The 21,422-nt window shown below is 34.6% G+C and overlaps 1 protein-coding gene across 1 annotated transcript; it reads right to left on the bottom strand.

Annotated features, from left to right (window-relative positions):
• Nucleotides 1-19,398: 19,398 nt before the first annotated feature.
• On the bottom strand, nt 19,399-20,276 carry LOC123936036 (olfactory receptor 14C36-like; the record flags this gene model as incomplete). Its single annotated transcript, XM_045996827.1, is given in 2 exon segments — nt 19,399-20,180; nt 20,183-20,276. Coding segments are annotated over 2 exon segments (876 nt in total), but the record flags the coding sequence as incomplete, so codon positions are not given.
• Nucleotides 20,277-21,422: the final 1,146 nt, after the last annotated feature.

Genomic DNA, 21,422 nt, shown 5'->3' with positions numbered 1-21,422 from the left:
CTTAAAGCTTTAATGGTCTAGGCCACAGTAATGGAGAGAAGTGAAGGGATCATTACCTGCTTTGTATTAATGTCTAGCAAAAACAATTCTGTTAGCTTAATACCACTAAAAGAGCCCTTTTATTATTTTTTAAGATTTCACTTATTTGGGGCACCTGTGTGGTTCAGTGGGTTAAAGCCTCTGCCTTCAGCTCAGGTCATGATCCCGGAGACCTGGGATCGAGCCCCGCATCTCTCTCTCTGCCTTTCTGCCTCTCTGCCTACTTGTTATCTCTGTCTGTTAAATAAATAAGTAAAATCTTAAAAAAAATTTCACTTCTTTATTTTGTTATTCATTTATTTGAGAGAAAGAGAAAGAGAGTGAGGGAGTACATGAACAGCAATAAGAAGGAGAAATATGCTCCCTGCAAAACAAATGTTAGGATCCTGGAATTATGACCTGAGCCAAAGGCAAATGCTTAACCAACTGAGCCATGTATGTGTCCCTAAAAGGTCCCATTTAGACTTAAAATAAATTGACAAGCCAGGAAATGATATATGTTGATAAGGAAGCAGAGGAAGAGGAACCCTCCTGCACTGTTGGTGGGAATGCAAGATGGTTCAGCCATTCTGGAAAACAGCATGCAGTTTCCTCAAAAAGTTGAAAACAGAGGTAGTCTAGGACCCAGTAACTACTGGCTATTGCACTACTGGCTATTTACCCCAAAGAGAAAAATGTAGTGACCTGAAGGGGCATATGAACCCCAATGTTTATAGCAGCAATGTCCACAATAGCCAGACTATTGAATGGAGCATAATGTCCATCAACAGAAGAATGGATAAGGAAGATGTAGTTTCTATATATCTATATCTGTATCTATATCATCTATATCTATATGTACACAAAATGGAATATTATGCAGCCTTCAACAAATAGAAATATTGTCAATTTCAACAATGTGGATGGAACTAGAGGTTATTGTGCTAAGCTAAATAAGTCAATCAGAGGAGAACAATTATCATACAATCTCACTGATATATGGAATTTAAGAAACAAGGCAGAGGATCATTGGGGAAGAGACAAAAAATGAAGCAAGACAAAACCAGAGGGAGAAAAACCATAAGAGACACTTAATCTTAGGAAACAAACTGAGGGTGCCTGAAGTGGAGGTGGGAGAGATGGGGTAGCTGGGCGATGGACATTGAGGAAGGTATATGCTATGGTGAAAACTGTAAATTGTGTAAGACTGATGAGTCACAGACCTGTACCCCTGAAACAAATAACACATTACATATAAATAAATATATATGTATATATATTATTAAATATAAAACATATTTAAAAATAATGAACATGTAGCATGCAAAATAAATGAAAAATGTTGAAATTAAGATCACTGATTTTTCAATGAACTCAAAATATTTTAACCAACATATATATATTTCTCTCATAGGTAAGGAATGCATACATTACATATATAATATTTTATGTTACATAAAGTATTGTATGTTATAAATACAATCTGATTACAACATGTTCCTTGTTGCTAAATTTTGGTTTGTTTTGTTTTGCTTTTTTGCTGCTAAATTATTAATGAAAACTTGTCCTTTTATACAAGGTCAAAGTATATAAAATGTTTTAAATGAATTACTAATGAAATAAATGTCTATGGCATAAAAATATTGCTACATACTTATTTTTATCTTTTAACATCATCAGTAAATATATGTATTAATTTTATTGGGGGTGGCTTACAATTATGTTGTCTCCTGGTATTTGTAAAAACTTCTTATGAAAGTGAACATACATATAGAAAGGTGAGTTGACTGAACTCATCTTAAGTATACCATGGATGAAATTTGATACATGTTTGAACCTATGTGGCTAATACTTAGATGAATATACAGACCTTTTCCCCAAAAGATTTCCTCATATTCTTTCATAGTCCCTCACCCCCCACATGCAACGTATAGTTTAATATCTATCTCTAAAGTATGTTTTGCCTGATTTTTTTTGCCTGGATTTCACATAAATAATAGAGCATTTTATCTTCAGTGTGCTCAAAATGGAACTTATCATACTCCTACCTTAATCTCCTTGTTCCTACCAACTCCTTGGCTCACTTACAACCAGCCACACTGGTCTCCTCATTTCTGGAACACACATGGTATGCTCTAACCCAGTGTGTTTCTATTAGCTGTTCTTTCTGACCATTCCCTATTCCTTAGACCAATCTCTTAATACTTTCAGGCTCTTATCTAAATGCTTTCTGCTTCATAAAGCCTTTCTGACCTCTCAATAATATTGCTTTGTTTTTATTCTTCTTATTCTTTCTCCCATCTCACACCAAACTAATTTATCTGATTTTTGTCTGTTTTTCTTCATTAGGATGTAGATTAAATGAAAGCAGAGATTTAATGATCATATTCAATAGATAATAAACCAAGGCATATTTTATAGGAAATTATTGTGATTTTTATATTGGGGTTCAGATGTCTTCCTTTCTGCCCTCGCCTTTCCTCTCCTGCAAAAAGGGGATGGTTGGTTTCAGAGTCCTGTATTGTGTGCTGGCCTGGGTGATCTACTAAATGTTATGTTATGGCTGTGGAAATGGATTGCTGGACTGGGGGGTGGGAGGCAGACAAGCATCCAAAGGAGAAAAGACCTCGTGGCTGCTTTTATTAATCTTATAAGTCTTAGCACCCTCCCACCTCAAGTAGTGTGATTAATTTAATTCTAACAGATCTATGGTCATTTTTTCCCTATTAGGTATGATTTTAAGCAATTGGTGTGCATCCTTCAATTATACGCAGAATTCCAGATACATTGACTCTTTCAGGTTGGACCAAAATTACATACTTAACTAGTCTTTAAATTAGAAGATTAAGAATTCCAATAAAGCTACAGAGTCTGAGAAACTCCATGGGCTCTGTGCCTTTTTTTCTGTATCTAATTGTCTTCTTATTTATCTTTCTACTTAATTAGGGTCAATCCTATGACACGGGTGGAACCATTGGAAGAACTAAAATGTTGCTACCATCCTGCAGTTTATTTTATTTCAAAACCATATATCAAATTTCTTTGGAGTAGCTTATAAAAGACAAATTGCTTAAGGAAGTGTTACAATCTTTTAGTACTCTGCTGCCCTTGACTTCTTTATTAATAAATGAGAGTAAATGACTCTATAATTAGGTCTCATTTGCCATCTCTGTTTCTGATCATAACTTTATTTTCCCATCCATATGCACTAACAAACTCTGATCTATTTTAGTACTACACCTCTTCACAGTCTCTTCACATAAGCAAGATCACCACTTCATTTAGTCCATATTAAAACCCCACTGAAGAATAGCAGTGTGGGGACAGTAGGACTAATTAAGACTAGGTAGTTTCTATTTATGAGACACAGTTTTGAATTGCTATTTAGAAACAGAGCAACGAAATGCTTAATTTAGTAAGTGGAGAGATAGGGCCTGTATAGCCCTTCAATCATTCCATTTTTTTTTATTTTTTTTATTCCATTTTTTTGCTTCAATCTGAACATGAAGAAAAGGATACAGGAATTTTATGTTATTATGTTGTATTGCATTACCTCACTTTTTGTTGAAACCACACTACAAACTCTCATTTTCTTTACTGCCCTCTCACATGAAACTAGAGTGAACACCATTTTATGGTTGTTAAGGCACGTATTTGCAAGCAGTAAACTCAGACTTCTCCAGTTGAAACTTTCATAAACAAAGTCCTAGTTATAGGATATTCAGAAGAATACATTCTCTTTTATGTACATAATATATAATAGCTCAGTATAGATGTTAGAGCTAAGCACTTATGGATATAATGCATGCTATATCTCTATATATGTTGTATAATAATTTCCTCACAAACTTATTAACATCATAAATGCTCATATTTTGGAATAAAAAGTCATTGTTTGTCAAAAATATCTTGAAAAATATACAACATAATGGTAGCTAAACAGTTTTTTATACTTACAGATATTTTTCATACATACAGATTAAAAAGGAAATTAAAGGAAGTGGGATAGACACAGAAGATGAGGAGAGTCTTGTTAGTTAAGACCTCACACAATAGAATACTGAAAGTCAGTGAATTATAAAGGAAAAAAAAAACTTAGACTGAAGAGAAGCTGAGAGGAACAGGGGAGAGAAAAAAAATAAAACAAGAGATTTTTGATTTAATGCAGATCAGGGTCACTGGGCTTACTTCTCTGCTAAATGTGCCACATTCAAGGAATGACCATTATAATCTCACCACAGACGCAAGAATTAGACACTTATGTTATATATAAAACTCCCCTTGTCTCCTGATAGAAGAGTAAACCACGTCTCAGAAAAAAAGATTGCTGATAGCTTTTGAAAAAGTTCATCAGTACTAGAGAAAAAAAATTGAATCTGTACCACTGACATTATGAACAAATTCTGATTTTCTATTTTTCAGTCATTCGATACCATCTTTTTGGGTTTCCCCCAAAGGATCATTAGATTATATAATTATTTTTCTCAAAAGTGTTAAGTGGCTCAAATTTTTTGCAGTATCTTCTTATTGATCTTGTTTGTGAGGTATTGCAGAGTCATTCAAGTCTTTATTTAAATTCAATGTGTTCTCCATTTCCCAATATCAATTCCACACATTTCTACATTCAGATCCCAGAGATACAACACATAAATCTGAAGGTATATCCCTACTCAGGAGTTTTTCATTTCTCAGGATATCTTTCTTCTGGGCACCTGGGTGGCTCAGTGTATTAAATGTCTGCTTTCAACTCAGGTCATGATCCCAGGGTCCTGGGCTCCAGTCCTGGAGCAGGCTCCCTGCTCTGTGGAAAGTCTGCTTCTCCCTCTACCCTCCCCTCCTGCTTATGATCTCTCTGTCTAAAATAAATAAATAAATAATTTTTAAAATCTTAAAAAGTAATGTATTTCTTGTTTCACAATCCTTTGCCTTTGTAAATCATATCATATTTGTCCTTCAAGTTTCAACACACATGCATTTTTCTTATGTTTCTTTCTTCATTCTGTAGATAGCAAGTCCTGCACATGTTTCATGGAGCACTGGGTGTTACATGAAGGAATAAAATTAATTTTAAAATTTAAAATAAATAAATAAATTACAGAAGATGTGTGACATCTAACTCTGTTCCATATAAAAAACTAATATTGTGGACCTTAAGATCAGACAAACATGAGTTTGCAATCTTGATCTATCACTAACTCTTGTGTCATCAGGCAAGTTAATTAACCTCTCTGAGATTGTTTTATCCGCCTGCCTGCCTTAGAGAGTTGTTGTAAGTTAGAATGTATTAATTTTTATGAATTCTTCATTAAAGTGTCATTCAGTGTATGTTCATTAGATCTGAATTATCTTTTTTGCACGTGTCTTATCACACTTTTTTTAGACTTTCAGTAAGTTCCACTGTTACTCTACTGCAATTTATTTTTTAATATTCTGTCTTCCTTACTAGATTCTTGGTTCTTAATTGGTAAAGTGTATGTTTCATTTTTATGGAATGAGTAAACAATAGATGTTTGCATACAGGGGGAATCTGTAAGATTCCCATAAGTGACTGAAAACATGAATAGGGTAAATCCACTAGAGTCTTGCAAAGGACTATAGCTAGCATATATTTTATTGCTCTAAATACTGTCTTCATTTTCTTTGCATCATTGCAGTTATTATTTAATTTAACATTTACAATCCCCTGTATTAAATATAAGAAATATATTACATAGTTTTACCGACAGTATACAAATATAAATTGCAGGTCAACATGGAAAATTACTTCTCTATTTGGAGGACTTCAGAGTAACAAAATTTCTAGTATGTAGCTTTTGAAAGACATCTAGTTCCAGCTTACTGAACTTCGAAATAGAGTTCTAAATATATACCATCCTCCTTGACATACCTTCTAGATGTTTCTAGGGAGACATGGAACGAATTACTAAGCAACTGAAAACATTTAAATTCCTAGAGAAATCCTAGAAAACCTATTAATATGTTTTGCTAAGTCATCTGTGATTTCAACTTTCAATCCCTCCAGGTTATCCAGTCCCTAGTCTTTAATTATAGTAATGTATGTTATTACCTTTTTTTTCTCCTAAGGCCTCATATAAAATTAGTTATTTTGAAAATGTGAATCTTATTAATGTTTGAGAACAGAATAAAATGCAGTTTCTTTCTAGATTAGTAGTATAACACCTCCACTTGTCACCCTGTATCTCTTGGCTCATTCATATATTAATAACTCCATTTGCAATCTCCTTTTAAAATAATTTTCATAATTCCAAAATATTTCACTACATGCTCCACAACATTAAGTGACAAAGGGGAAGTTGATTTTCTAATTCTAAAATAAAATGAACAGAGATAAATACTCATTGAGATTTGGGTTTTATTACCTCTAAACGTTTTAAATTTCACAAATTATTTCCAAACTGATTATTCAAGTAGTTTCATTTGTGGAGTCATTTGATTTAAGATTTCTATGCTATAGATTTCAACACAATTTTAATTTTTTTCTTTTTCTTATTTAGACACTTGCTATTTGTGGTTACTCCCTTCAGATTCTGGTATGCTTATCTTGTTATTATCTCCAAATATTTTGTGTTTTGTTAATTTTTCCTCCATGAATAATTAGACTCCACCAAATTTTCAAAGTTCTCCTTCTCGTTTTCTTTGGTTCACATTTATGATCACTGCCTCTGTTTATCCTAATTTAATATTTTTTTCTAAATTCCAAATGCTACCAAATACCTGTACTTTAATGTTGTTTTGACATTACTTCTGCATCTAATATTTATCATGTCCAGTTCTGAACCATTACTTCCCTATGAATGACTGCTCTTTTAATATTGACCTCAGCTTCTAAGTAATCCTTCATTTTGTTAATGATGTTCTCCACCTAGGAGTTATATAGAATAGAAACAATATCCTAGAAGGAAAATGTCTGTACTTTCAAAAATACCATCCAATTGTATACAAGAAAATTTCGTAGGATTTTTTTTTTAATCTTCACTAATGATGCAAATAGAAAGAACATTTTCTTTCACTACATTGTCAAAATCATTTATTACTGTTTTTGGGGCGTTGTTGCAGTTGTTGTTGCTGTTTTAACTTTTATGAACATAAAGGTGCTCGGATGGCTCAGTTGATTAAGTGGCTGGCTCCTGATTTTGGCTCAGGTCATGATCTCAGGGTCCAGGGATTGAACCTCATGCCAGGCTCCTTGTTCACTGGGGAAGACTGCATGAGATTCTCTCTCTCCCTCTCCTTCTGCTCCTGCCCCCAATTATGCTCTCTTTCTCTCTTTCTAAATAAATAAAACAAATCTTAAAAAGAAAGTTTTGTGTACCTGTTTGTGAGAAAAGATTTCTCATTTTTTATATTAATATGTATTTTTTTATTGATATGGGTAGATTTATTATATATTTACTGGACATCCAGATATCCTCTTCAATAAATTGCCTTAAAGTCATTAATGTATCTCTTGTAAAAGCAAAATAATAGGGGCGCCTGGGTGGCTCAGTGGTTTAAAGCCTCTGCCTTCAGCTCAGGTCATGAACCCAGGGTTCTGGGATCAAGCACCCTGTTGGGCTCTCTGCTCAGCAGGGAACCTACTTCCCCCTCTCTCTCTGCCTTCCTCTCTGCCTACTTGTGATCTCTGTCTCTCTGTCAAATAAATAAATAAAATACTTTTTGAAAAAAGCAAAATAATGGAATAATTTCATGTTGTTACATAGATATTCCAATTTTCACAAAATTTTGTGTTGCATTGGACCCTCTTTCTACAGTGATTTATAATGCTATTTAATATTTATCACATTTCCACACATGAAAATACCTATTTGAAGTCATTATTTAAATTTTATATATTGCAGTATTACCTGGTTTTTATTTCTATGCCTTGAAAATAATTCTTGATGTCATTGAAGATGTCATAACTTGTTTATTTTATTTAACCTAAGATTTATTAAGAAATGCTTAAGTTTTATCTTCTATCACAAACTACTTAAATCTAAGCATTTTACTAAAAAAAAGAAAAAATAAATTTTGTGGTTAAGTCCCATACTTTGGAGAATCTGTTATTCATAACTCAAAGCAAATTTCAAGTTATTTGCATTATTTTCATTATCTTGATAATTCTGAGAATTTATGTTTATATCAATGACCATGATTCTTAAATATAAATTAGCTGATACCAGTATATTGTACCCAAAGATGCCAAACCCAACTATATTACAAGTGGTAATTTAGAAAAAAATTACATGTCCACATTCATCACTCCGTTTAATATTATTCAGCCCCCAAAATTTTGCTATTCTATTTTACAGAGTGGTACTTTATTGATTTGGTTTGCTTGTTTTGTTTTAATTTTTATTTATTTTCAAAATTTATTTTCAGTGCTCCAGAATTCATTGTTTATGTACCATACCCAGTGCACAATGCAATATGTGCCCTCCATAATACCAACCACCAGACTCAATTAACATCCCAAATTTTATTTCCATGATTTTTAGTTAAATTGATGTCTCTTCAATGATATGTAGAAATTTCTTAAACATTTTAGATTCTATTATTTTGTTTGTTTTATTTTTTTTCTTTTTCTAAAGATTTTATTTATTTATTTGACAGATCACAAGTAGGCAGAGAGGCAGGCAGAGAGAGAGAGAGGGAAATAGACTCCCAGCTGTGCAGAGAGCCCGATGTGGGGCTTGAACAAAGGACCCCGGGATCATGACCTGAGCTGAAAGCAGAGGCTTTAACCCACTGAGCCACCCAGGCGCCCTCGTTTTGTTTGCTTTAAGTGTGTAGATTATCTTCTTTCAGTCTGTATCATTGTGTTAATTTTGACCATGATGCCTTTTAATAGATTAATTTTTATAATTTTAGTGTAACTAACTACCATTTCCTTAATCTTTTGGTGAAGAAATCTGTCCATTCCTTACAAGAAATAGATTATTTTATATTATGTTCAAATAATTCTATAATATAACATTCCTTAATGAATTAACTTTAATCAACAGTGGACAATTTTCTGTATATCTGTAAATAGCAATATAAATTTACTTTTCTCTGTGTACTGAGCAATTTTTCTCTGCACAAGGTAATAGTAATTTTGTCCTACATTTTATCCTTTATCAGATTTTAAGATTCTATATAATGTAAGTTGGGATTTGAGATCCATAATGAGACGATGATTTCTTTATATACTGTTATGATTTAACAGTAAGTAGTATTAAATTTGTAAAATAAATATTAAAAATATATATCATAAAATCTATGTATGAAAGACCCACAGCAAATATCATCCTCAATGGGAAAATGCTCACAGCATTCCCATTGAGATCAGGAACACAAAAAGGATGCCCACTCTCACCACTCTCGTTCAATATAGTATTAGAAGTCCTAGCAATGGCAATCAGACAACAAAGAGAAATAAAATGTATCCAAATTGGCAAGGAAGAAGTCAAACTCTCTCTCTTCGCAGATGACATGATTCTTTATATGAAAAACCCCAAAGATTCCACCCCCAAACTACTAGAACTCATAGAGAAATTCAGTAACATGGCAGGATACCAAGTCAATGTACAGAAATCAATGGATTTTTTATACACTAATAATGAAATTACAGAAAGGGAACTTAGAGAATTGATTCCATTTACCATAGCACCAAGAACGATAAGATACCTGGGAATACACATAACCAAAGAGATAAAGGATCTGTACTTGAGGAACTACAGAATACTCATGAAAGAAATTGAAGAAGACACAAAAAGATGGAAGACTATTCCATGCTCTTGGATCGGAAGAATAAACATTGTTAAAATGTCTATACTGCCTAGAGCAATCTATACTTTTAATGCCATTCCGATCAAAATTCCACCAGTATTTTTCAAAGAGCTGGAGCAAACAATCCTAAAATTTGTATGGAATCAGAAGAGACCCCAAATTACTAAGGAAGTGTCAAAAAACAAAAACAAAACTGGCGGCATCACGTTCCCTGATTTCAAGCTTTACTACAAAGCTGTGATCACCAAGACAGCATGGTACTGGCATAAAAATAGACACATAGACCAGCGGAACAGAGTGGAGAGCCCAGATATGGACCCTCAACTCTATGGTCAAATAATCTTCGACAAAACAGGAAAAAATATTCAATGGAAAAAAGGCAGTCTCTTCAATAAATGGTGCTGGGAAAATTTGAAAGCTATCTGTAGAAGAATGAAACTCGACCATTCTCATACACCATACACAAAGATACACTCAAAATGTATAAAAGTCCTCAATGTGAGACAGGAATCCATCAGAATCCTAGAGGAGAACATAGACAGTAACCTCCTCGATATCAGCCACAGTAACTTCTTTCAAGATATGTCTCCAAAGGCAAAGGAAACAAAAGTGAAAATGAACTTTTGGGACTTCATCAAGATCAACAGCTTCTGCTCAGCAAAGTAAACAGTCAACAAAATAAAGAGGTAACCCATGGGATGGGAGAAGATATTTGCAAATGTCAGTACAGGCAAAAGGTTGATATCCAGGATCTATAAAGAACTTCTGAAACTCAACACATGCAAAACAGATAATCATGTCAAAAAATGGACAGAAGACACGAACAGATACTTCTCCAATGAGGACATACAAATGGGTATCAGACACATGAAAAAATGTTCATCATCACTAGCTATCAGGAAGATTAAAATCAAAACCACATTGAAATACTACCTTACACCAGTTGGAATGGCCAAAATTAGCAAGACAGGAAACAACATGTGTTGGAGATGATGTGGAGAAAGGGGAACCCTATTACACTGTTGGTGGGAATGCAAGTTAGTGCAGCCACTTTGGAGAACAGTGTGGAGATTCCTCAATAAATTGAAAAATAGAACTTCCCTATGACCCTGCAATTGCACTACTGGGTATTTACCCCAAAGATACAGATGCAGTGAAAAGAAGGGTCATCTGTACCCCAATGTTTATAGCTGCAATGGCCAAAGTCGCCAAACTGTGGAGAGAACCAAGATGACCTTCAATGGATTCATGGATAAGGAAGATGTGGTCCATATACACTATGGAGTATTATGCCTCCCTCAGAAAGGATGAATACCCAACTTTTGTATCAACATGGCCAGGACTGGAAGAGATAATTTTGAGTGAAATAAGTCAAGTAGATAAAGTCATTTGTCATATCGTTTCACTTATTTGTGGAGCATAACAAATAACATGGAGGATATAGGGAAATGGAGAGGAGAAGTGAGTTGAGGGAAATTGGAAGGGGAGGTGAACCATGAGAGACTATGGACTCTGAAAAACCACCTGAGGGTTTTGAAGGGGCAGGGTGTGGGATGTTGGGTGAGCCAGGTGGTGGGTATTAAGGAGGGCATGTATTGCATGAAGCACTGGGTCTAGTGCAAAAACAATGAATTCTGTTACACTGAAAAGAAATATATATATATATTCTTTGCTATATATCTATATATATAGCAAAGAGTATTGGCATGGTTTTATATTTTATATATATATTATATATATAATATATATAAATGTAATATATATAAATGTAATATATTATATATAATTATATTATATTATATTATATATATAATTATATATAATATATATATAAATGTATATAATATATATAAATATATATAAATGTAATATATATAAATGTTATATATATAATATATAAATATTATATGGATTTATAATATAAATATATATAAATGTAAATAAATATAAATATAAATAAATATATTTATAAATATATAATATAAATCCATATAATATGTATATACATATATTATATATTATATATATATTTATATATATATTTCTTTTCAGTGTAACAGAATTATTGTTTTATATATATGCTATATATAGAGAGAGCAGAGAGAGAGAGAGAGAGAGAGCAAAGAGTATTGGCATGGTTTTAATATTGTGATGCCATCCTTGAACACAGAATACCTATTTCTTCTAATCATTTTCTTGTCCTTTATTTTATCCATATAAGAATTTTTTTGTATTGTAAGTTACTATGAAATATGTGTTTTAAACTTACTTTTTACTGAAAATAGTTGTTTATTTTCCCTAAATCACCATTGCTGGTATACAGGCAATGCTAAGGAATTTTATAGACTGATCTTAATGAACTATCTTTCAAAGTTAATAAAGGGATCTGTTAAGGTTGGTTTTTCTAATTAGATAATTATTTATTTGAAAAACAGGAAGGTCTTGATGAAATCCCAATAGTTCATTTTTGCCCTTGCTTCGAACTATTGGGATTTCATCAAGATCAAAAGCTTTTGCACAGCCAAGGAAACAGTTAACAAAACCAAAAGACAACTGACAGAATGGGAGAAGATATTTGCAAACGACATATCAGATAAAGGGCTAGTATCCAAAATCTATAAGGAACTTAGCAAACTCAACACCCAAAGAACAAACAATCCAATCAAGAAATGGGCAGAGGACATGAACAGACATTTCTGCAAAGAAGACATCCAGATGGCCAACAGACACATGAAAAAGTGCTCCACGTCACTCGGCATCAGGGAAATACCAATCAAAACCACAATGAGATATCACCTCACACCAGTCAGAATGGCTAAAATTAACAAGTCAGGAAATGACAGATGCTGGCGAGGATGTGGAGAAAGGGGAACCCTCCTCCACTGTTGGTGGGAATGCAAGCTGGTCCAACCACTCTGGAAAACAGCATGGAGGTTCCTCAAAATGTTGAAAATAGAACTACCCTATGACCCAGCCATTGCACTACTGGGTATTTACCCTAAAGATACAAACATAGTGATCCGAAGGGGCACGTGTACCCGAATGTTTATAGCAGCAATGACTACAATAGCCAGACTATGGAAAGAACCTAGATGTCCATCAACAGATGAATGGATAAAGAAGAGGTGGTATATATACACAATGGAATACTATGCAGCCATCAAAAGAAATGAAATCATGCCATTTGCGACGACGTGGATGGAACTAGAGCGTATCATGCTTAGTGAAATAAGTCAATCGGAGAAAGACAACTATCATATGATCTCCCTGATATGAGGACATGGAACAGCAACATGGGGGGTTAGGGGGATAGGAGAAGAATAAATGAAACAAGATGGGATTGGGAGGGAGACAAACCATAAATGACTCTTAATCTCACAAAACAAACTGGGGGTTGCTGGGGGGAGGTGGGATTGGGAGAGGGGGAGCGGGCTATGGACATTGGGGAGGGGAGGCGAACCATAAGAGACTATGGACTCTGAAAAAGAACCTGAGGGTTTTGAAGGGTCAGGGGTGGGAGGTTGGGGGAACAGGTGGTGGGTAATGGGGAGGGCACGTTTTGCATGGAGCACTGGGTGTTGTGCAAAAAGAATGAATACTGTTACGCTGAAAAAATAAATAAAATGGAAAAAAAAAGAAAAAAAAAAGAAAAACAGGAAGGGTTTTTGCTCTATATGGATCTTAAATCTCATATTTCTTTTTATTTTGATCATATAACAAATATGTTCCTGGATACCCATCACTCATTTAGCCCATTCCCCACCTACTTCCTTCCAACAACCCTCAATTTCTTCTCTACAGTTAGAAGTCTCTTATAGGTTATTTCCTTCTCACCCTCACCCCCTGGCACACATATGTTCAGAGTTTTTGTTTCTTAAATTTCACCTATGAGTAAAATCATATGGCTTTTGTCTTTCCCTGACTTATTTCACTTAGCCTAATACACTCCAGCTCAATAAACGTCTTTGAGAATGACAAGATTTCATTTTTGATGTTTGAGTAATATTCCATTTTGTATGCAAACCACATTGTCTTTACCCATCCATCATTCAGTGTACATTTGGTTTTCTCCCCCCATAATTTGACTATTGTTGATAGTGTTGCTGTAAACATAGAGGTGTATGTATCCCTTCAAATTAGTATTTTTGTATTCTTTGGTCAAATACCTAGAAGTGCAATTGCTGGATCAAAATGCAGTTGTATATTCAACTTTTTTAACAACTTCCATACTGTTTTCCAGTATGCCTGCACCAGTTTGCATTACCACCAATAGTAGAGGAGAGTTCCCTCTTTCTCTACATCCTTGTGAACACCTGTTGTCTACTGTGTTTAGTTTAGCCATTCTGACTGGCATGGAGTGATACCTTATTGCAGTTTCGATTTTTATTTCCGTGATGATGAATGATGTTGAACATCTTTTCATGTGTTTGTTAGTTATTGGGATGTCTTTTTTTTTTTAATTTGTTTATTTACAGCATAACAGTGTTCATTGTTTTGGCATCACACCCAGGGCTCCATGCAGTACGTGCCCTCCCTATTACCCACCACCTGGTTCCTCAACCTCCCAACCCCCTCCCGCCCCTTCAAAACCCTCTGGTTGCTTTTCAGAGTCCATAGTCTCTCATGGTTCATCTCCCCTTCCAGTTTCCCTCAACTCCCTCTCCTCTCCATCTCCCCATGTCCTCTTTGTTCTTTGTTATGCTCCACAAATAAGTGAGACCATATGATACTTGACTCTCTCTGCTTGACTTATTTCGCTCAGCATAATCTCTTCCAGTCCCGTCCATGTTGCTACAAAAGATGGGTATTCATCCTTTCTAATGGAGGCATAATACTCCATTGTGCATATGTACCACTTCTTCCTTATTGATTCATCCGTTGAAGGGCATCTTGGTTCTTTCCACAGTTTGTCGACCATAGCCATTGCTGCAATAAACATTGGGGTACAGATGGCCCTTCTTTTCACTACATCTCTATCTTTGGGGTAAATACCCAGCAGTGCAATTGCAGGGTCATAGGGAAGCTCTATTCTTAATTTATTCAGGAATCTCCACACTGTTCTCCAAAGTGGCTGCACTAACTTGCATTCCCACCAACGGTGGAAGAGGGTTCCCCTTTCTCCACATCCTCTCCAACACACGTTGTTTCCTGTCTTGCTAATTTTGGCCATTCTAACTGGTGTCAGGTGGTATCTCAATGTAGTTTTAATTTGAATCTCCCTGATGGCTAGTGATGATGAACATTTTTTCATGTGTCTGATAGCCATTTGTATGTCTTCGTTGGAGAAGTGTCTGTTCATATCTTCTGCCCATTTTTCGATATGATTATCTGTTTTGTGTGTGTTGAGTTTGAGAAGTTCTTTATAGATCCTGGATATCAACCTTTTGTCTGTACTGTCATTTGCAAATATCTTCTCCCATTCCGTGGGTTGCCTTTTTGTTTTGTTGACTGTTTCCTTTGCTGTGCAGAAGCTTTTGATCTTGATGAAGTCCCAAAAGTTCATTTTGCTTTTGTTTCCTTGGCCTTTGGAGACATATGTTGAAAGAAGTTGCTGTGGCTGATATCAAAGAGGTTACTGCCTATGTTCTCCTCTAGGATTCTGATAGATTCCTGTCTCACACCTCAACGTGGGACAGGGATGTCTTCTTTTTTTAAGATTTTTTTAATTTATTTGACAGGCAGAGATCACAAGTAGGCAGAGAGGCAGGCAGAGAGAGGAGGAAACAGGCTCCCCACTGAGCAGAGAGCCCAATCCGGGGCTTGATCCCAGTACCCTGGGATCATGACCTGAGCTGAAGGCAGAGGCTTTAACCCACTGAGCCACCCAGGCACCCCTGGATGTCTTCTTTGGGGAAAAAATGTCTACTCATATCTTCTGCCCATTTTTAACTGACTTAACTGTTCTTGGGTGTTGAGTTTTATTTGATTTTATTTAAAAAATTAATGATTATATTTATTTATAGGACAGAGAGAGACACAGTAAGAGAAAAAACACAAACACATGAGTGGGAGAGGGAGAAGCATGCTTCTTACTGAGAAAGACGACAAATGTGGGGCTTAATCTCAGGACCCTGGGATCACAACCTGAGCCAAATGCAGACAGTTAACAACTGAGGCACCCAGGCCCCTCTGGGAGTTGAGATTTATATATATTTTGGATATTAACCCTCTATCAGATATTTCATTTGTGAATATCATCTCCCATTCTGCACGTTGTCTTTTAGGTTTCTAGATTTTTCTCTTTGCTGTGCAGAAGATTTTTATTTTGAGTAAAGACTCAAGAGTTTATTTCCCTTTTGTTTCTCTTGCTAAGGAGGCCTATCTAGAAAGAAGTTTTTATGGCAGATGGCAAAGAGGTTGCTGCCTGTTCTATCCTCAGGATTTTGATGGATTCCTTTCTCACGTTTACATCTTTCATCTTCTTAAAATTTATTTTCGTGTATGGTGCAAGAAAGTGGTCTAGTTTCATTCTTCTGCGTTTGGCTTTTTCCCAACACCATTTGTTGAAGAGGCTGTCTTTTTTCCATTGGCATTTTTAGCAAACAATTGAAACAGAATGGTTTGTAGGACCCTCAGATTTTCAGTTGGCATCACAAGTGAAGATGGTCTTGAGAAGTTCATACGTAATTCAAGAACAAACTTTTTAAAAAAGATTTTATTTATTTATTTGACAGAGAGATCACAAGTAGGCAGAGAGGCAGGCAGAGAGAGAGGGAAGCAGGCTCCCCACACAGCAGAGAGCCTGATGTGGGGCTCAATCCCAGGATGCTGAGATCATGACCTGTGCCGAAGGCAGAGGCCCAACCCACTGAGCCACCCAGGCGCCCCAGGAAAAGACATTTTATATGACAGCAACAACACAAGGCTTTTAGATTAGTTGAATTTTGTAAAACTCAGGATGAAAAGTACTCTCTGTTCCAAAGACATTTTATATATTCCAAAGGAAGTAGAGAGAAAACCTGAGGACTCAGAGAGTGAAGTCATGAGCTGTTAAGAAGTATTCCCAGGCTACAATATGAAGTTCTAATAGATCATCTGTACAGAGAATCTATAAGTAAATCAATAACATGAACATGAATGTCACTACAGACTAAATGTGCTTAATGATAATATATAGAACATTCCGACCCATAACAGCAAAATATACTTTTTCTCAAACATGCAGCATTCTCCAAGATTGATCATATGTTAGGTAAAAGAACAAGTTTTAACAAATTTGAGATCCTTGAAATTACACAAATTCTATTTTTCAACAACAGTAAAATAAAACTGGAAATGATTAACAAAATGAAGATTGGAAATAGCCAATATTTGACAATGAAAAAATATGATCTTTTACAAGCAATAAGACAAAAATAAAATCATATTTGAAATCAGTATAATCTTGTGAAAACAAAAATATAACACAACATAGCAAAACTTATGGACTCAACAAAAGCAGTATGTAGAGGGAACATTATAGTATTACTCTCTCTATATCAAATTACCTAAGTTCAGGCTCAAGGACCATTTTTTTAAAGTACAAACTGGCCCAAATTGGAGGAAAAACCATAAAAATGAAACCACAAATAAAAACAATAGAAAATAGAGAAACTCATGTTTCTAAACCAGGACACTCATCTGTAAAATGTGGGAACACTATTATTAGTTACATGACGTTGTTGAAGAGTTAATAAGATAATGCATCATAAGGCTTTGTACAATTCATGCCACTTTATGTTACACTTATTATTCTCTGAGAATTTTTGTTATGATGTGATGGCTTAGAATATGGACAGTAATCATAATGCTAATAATGACTGCATGGACAACAGGCAGTCAGAATCTCACATTTCATCCTTTCAGTCAGGAGATACAGATCACTTCCTCTTCTTAAAGTGTGGGTAGGTTGCCTACCTCTCCCTTTGACAGCAAGTGTGGCCATGTGACTTATTTGAAGAATAAAATGAGAGCAGAAATGACTGATAGAGACAAATAGACCTGGTGTGCACGTTTATAATTTTTTTTTCTCTCTCTGTGATTGAGTCTTGACCATGGTATTTTGTTTTCCCATACTCAAAATTATTATATATTATTTAAAACAGTAAAAATTCTGCCATGACTCTCTTTGTTTTTATATGTATGTAAAATATTTTCACATGAATGCATATCTTTGGTATTGTGATTCTCCTTGATGTCAATATAGATGCGTGAATGTCTTCTCAAATATGTAGCTTAAATTGTTTACTACCAAAACCTGTTTTCAAAATGCATACTTGCATTTATTTTTAATAATATTTGATATATGTTTTTCTTCTTGAGAATTCAAGGATGATGTCAAAATCCTGATATTTTCAGGTCAGGAGTAGTCATGTGGCTTTTTAAAATTTTTTTAAAAGACTTTATTTATTTATTTGACAGACATAGATCACAAGTAGGCAGAGAGAGAGAAGGAAGCAGGCTCCTCGTTGAGCAGAGAGCCCAACACGGGGCTCGATCCCAGGACCCTGGGATCATGACCTGAGCTGAAGGCAGAGGCTTTAACACACTGAGCCACCCAGGCGCCCCAGTCATGTGGCTTTTGATTGAAGAATGCTCCCACTTTTTCTATTTGCATTTTTAAAATAAATGCTTAAAACTCATATTTCAATGTAACTGAGTTCTTATTTTCAATGGCTCTATCGGATGCATTAAATTCAGAGAGTCCCTGGATAGCATCCACTTGGCATATGCTATGAGCTAGAGGTAAACCTTTGTTTTCTTGAGTTATTAAAACTTTAGATTGCTAATTCTTGCCGTATAATCTACCATATAATGACTTATATTATTAACAAAAATATAAACGTTTTTAGATGACACTATCAGAAAACAAAATAGCATTATTTTTACTTTCCAGTGGTCTTAATGGGTGTATGAAGAAGCATGTGATGATAAGTGGGGAGAGAAAATTTATACATCCCTTCAATCAATCTAGCAAAAATGTTTAAAGCATAAGCATGTAAATGTATCCCCAAGCCACTTGAAAATATTTTTAGCAAAATTTTGGACTGATGACAAGCATAATGTATCTACATTTCCCTTGCCATGTGAACAAGTTGTGCAAAATAGTTATGATCCTCTCATACATGACTCCATGCCCTCACTAAATTCACTTCTCTTTTTGTATTTGGAAGGAATTATATTTTTCATATTTATTTTTGAATGCTTGTGACTCCTCTATGCTACTGTTTAGTAGTAAGTTTTAAAAAATATTTAAATTGTGAATAAATACAAAATACTTCTAAGGATAACTTTTTTATCTTTTTAGACTAAAATTTTTAATGAGTGTTCTTAAATTATCAAACCATGAATAGGGATTTCTTATCCATAATACCAGATTCTTTACCTAGTGACATACTCAGATAATTCAACACATCAGGAGGGAAATTATATTGATAAATGATATATTTTAATAACATTATATATTAATGTCAGTTATATTGATAGAATTCTAATCAATTTCTCAGTTTATTGCTAGAAACACGAATTTTATTCAATAATTTAGGGTGAGCCTCAACAATTTCCTATACATTTTCTGAAAAACATTCTCCTCATTTTATCAAGTTCAAAATACAAAAAGGAGTATTTTATTTGTTCATTTATAAGACTAAATATAATAGAGTTGAAGAGTGGGGGGATTATGGAATAGAAGACAGAAAGGACCATGTCCTGGATAGTGGAAGAATTTTCAGATGGCCTCTTGTATACATAAAAGCCTGAACTGAGGAAGACAGACACCACAAGGATGTGAGGGACACAGGTAGAAAAAGCCTTTTTCCTATCTGCTCCACTTGGAAACTTGAGAACAGTAGAAAATATGTAAATATAAGACTTGATGATGTTGATGAAACAGCCACCACCAATCCCCAGACCAGAGGCAATGATCACCATCTCATTGCTAAAGGTGTCAGAGCAGAAGATCTTTATCAGGGAGGGGATATCACAAAAAAATTGATGGATGACATTGGACTGACAGAAGGGTAGCTGGAATGTGTTGCCAGTCTGGACACCAGCATAGATGAGTCCACTGAGTATGGAAGCCAGAGTCATTTGGATGCAGATTTGAGGATTCATGATCACAGAGTAGTGGAGGGGTTGGCAGATTGCCACATGGCGGTCTTGGATCATGGTAGTCAGAAACAGAAGCTCCACATATACAAAGAAAACCACTAGGAAGACCTGAGCTACACACCCAGCCTTTGAAATGGTGCTGCTGTCAAGCAAGGAATTGATGCATGAGTTAGGAACTGCTACAGAAATGTAGCAGGCATCCAAGATGGACAGATTCCTGAGGAAGAAGTACATGGGTATGTGAAGACTCCTGTCAAGGGTGGTGACAGTAACAATGATAATGTTCCCCATCAGAGTGACTACATCAGAGAGAAGGTTATGGCATGCAAAATCCGTAATTCCCACACATCAGAAAACCCCATGAGGAGAAATCCCATCATGATGGTGGAATTTAACATTTGTGGGTAATGCATTTTGCACCTGGAAAGTAAGGAGTGAATTTCTGATCTCATGAATAATCAAATTATGGAAATATGGTTTTTAAATATTTTAGTCTTTACCTCTACCAATTATTATCTATATTGTAACCTCTAATACTGTTGAAAGAAAATTAAGTGGTCCTCCTCTAATCTACATGATATTATTATTTTTTCATGATATTATTTTATTCCCAGTGTTGTAATGAAGTGACGATTACAACCTATAATAAATATGTAAAAGTTCAATATTTCTACACATTGCAATTGGAAGATGCAATTTTCTTATGATCAATTATGTATAAATATAGATATAGATTACATAAATACATTTGCATGTCAATGAAATTTTGGAGATAATGTTGCTGAAAACTGGATAATTAGAATAAAATGTTTTGGTTGTTTTCAGTCTTACATTTTTATTTGAGGATAGAGATAATATGGGGAAAATAATTTTTTTCTAGAACGAATATTCTGTGCACAATAGTGAAAAATTATCTTCTGTTCCTGTGTCATTTGGAACTTTACATATTCTAATATCTCAAATGGAACATAAACTAGTAAGCTGATACATTTACCTACACTGACTTTACTCCTAATATTTTGGTTACATTTTTATACTTCAAATTATTTATTTTTCTAATCATTTCTCTCTGCTTTTAAAGAGAGAATGAATGGGTAAATTATTATTATTTCCTGAGTGCCTGTTGAACCTACCCCTAATATTCCTTCTTTATCATCTTCAATTTTCCAACTTTTCATAACTTCCTTGATTCTACTAGCTGAAAAACAGAACAACAAAATTATAGCACAATAACTCACAATACACATTTAGCTTTATTTTTCTTTTAAATTACAACTTATTTCCTCACTTTAATCTTCAGCTTGTTCAGCAATTTTTCTAGAATTTCTTCCTGTGATTCTTTATAACTTAACAAATTTTTGGTCATTGCCACCACATCTTTATAGCTTATGTCAACAGTCCCCTGTTTATTCACTAGTGGGTGTATTAAGCAGCTTTATTCTTAACTTACCTGTGTTACATATATTTTCATGGATGTCCTCTATCATTGTTTTTCTTTTTAATTTTTTAAGATTTTGTTTATTCACCTAAGAAAGAGTGAGAGA

The sequence above is a fragment of the Meles meles genome, unplaced genomic scaffold (assembly GCF_922984935.1).
Source record: "Meles meles unplaced genomic scaffold, mMelMel3.1 paternal haplotype, whole genome shotgun sequence".
Lineage (NCBI taxonomy): Eukaryota > Metazoa > Chordata > Mammalia > Carnivora > Mustelidae > Meles > Meles meles.
The sequence above is the reverse complement of the archived record's forward strand: the minus strand, read 5'-3'. Positions and strand labels throughout refer to the sequence as shown.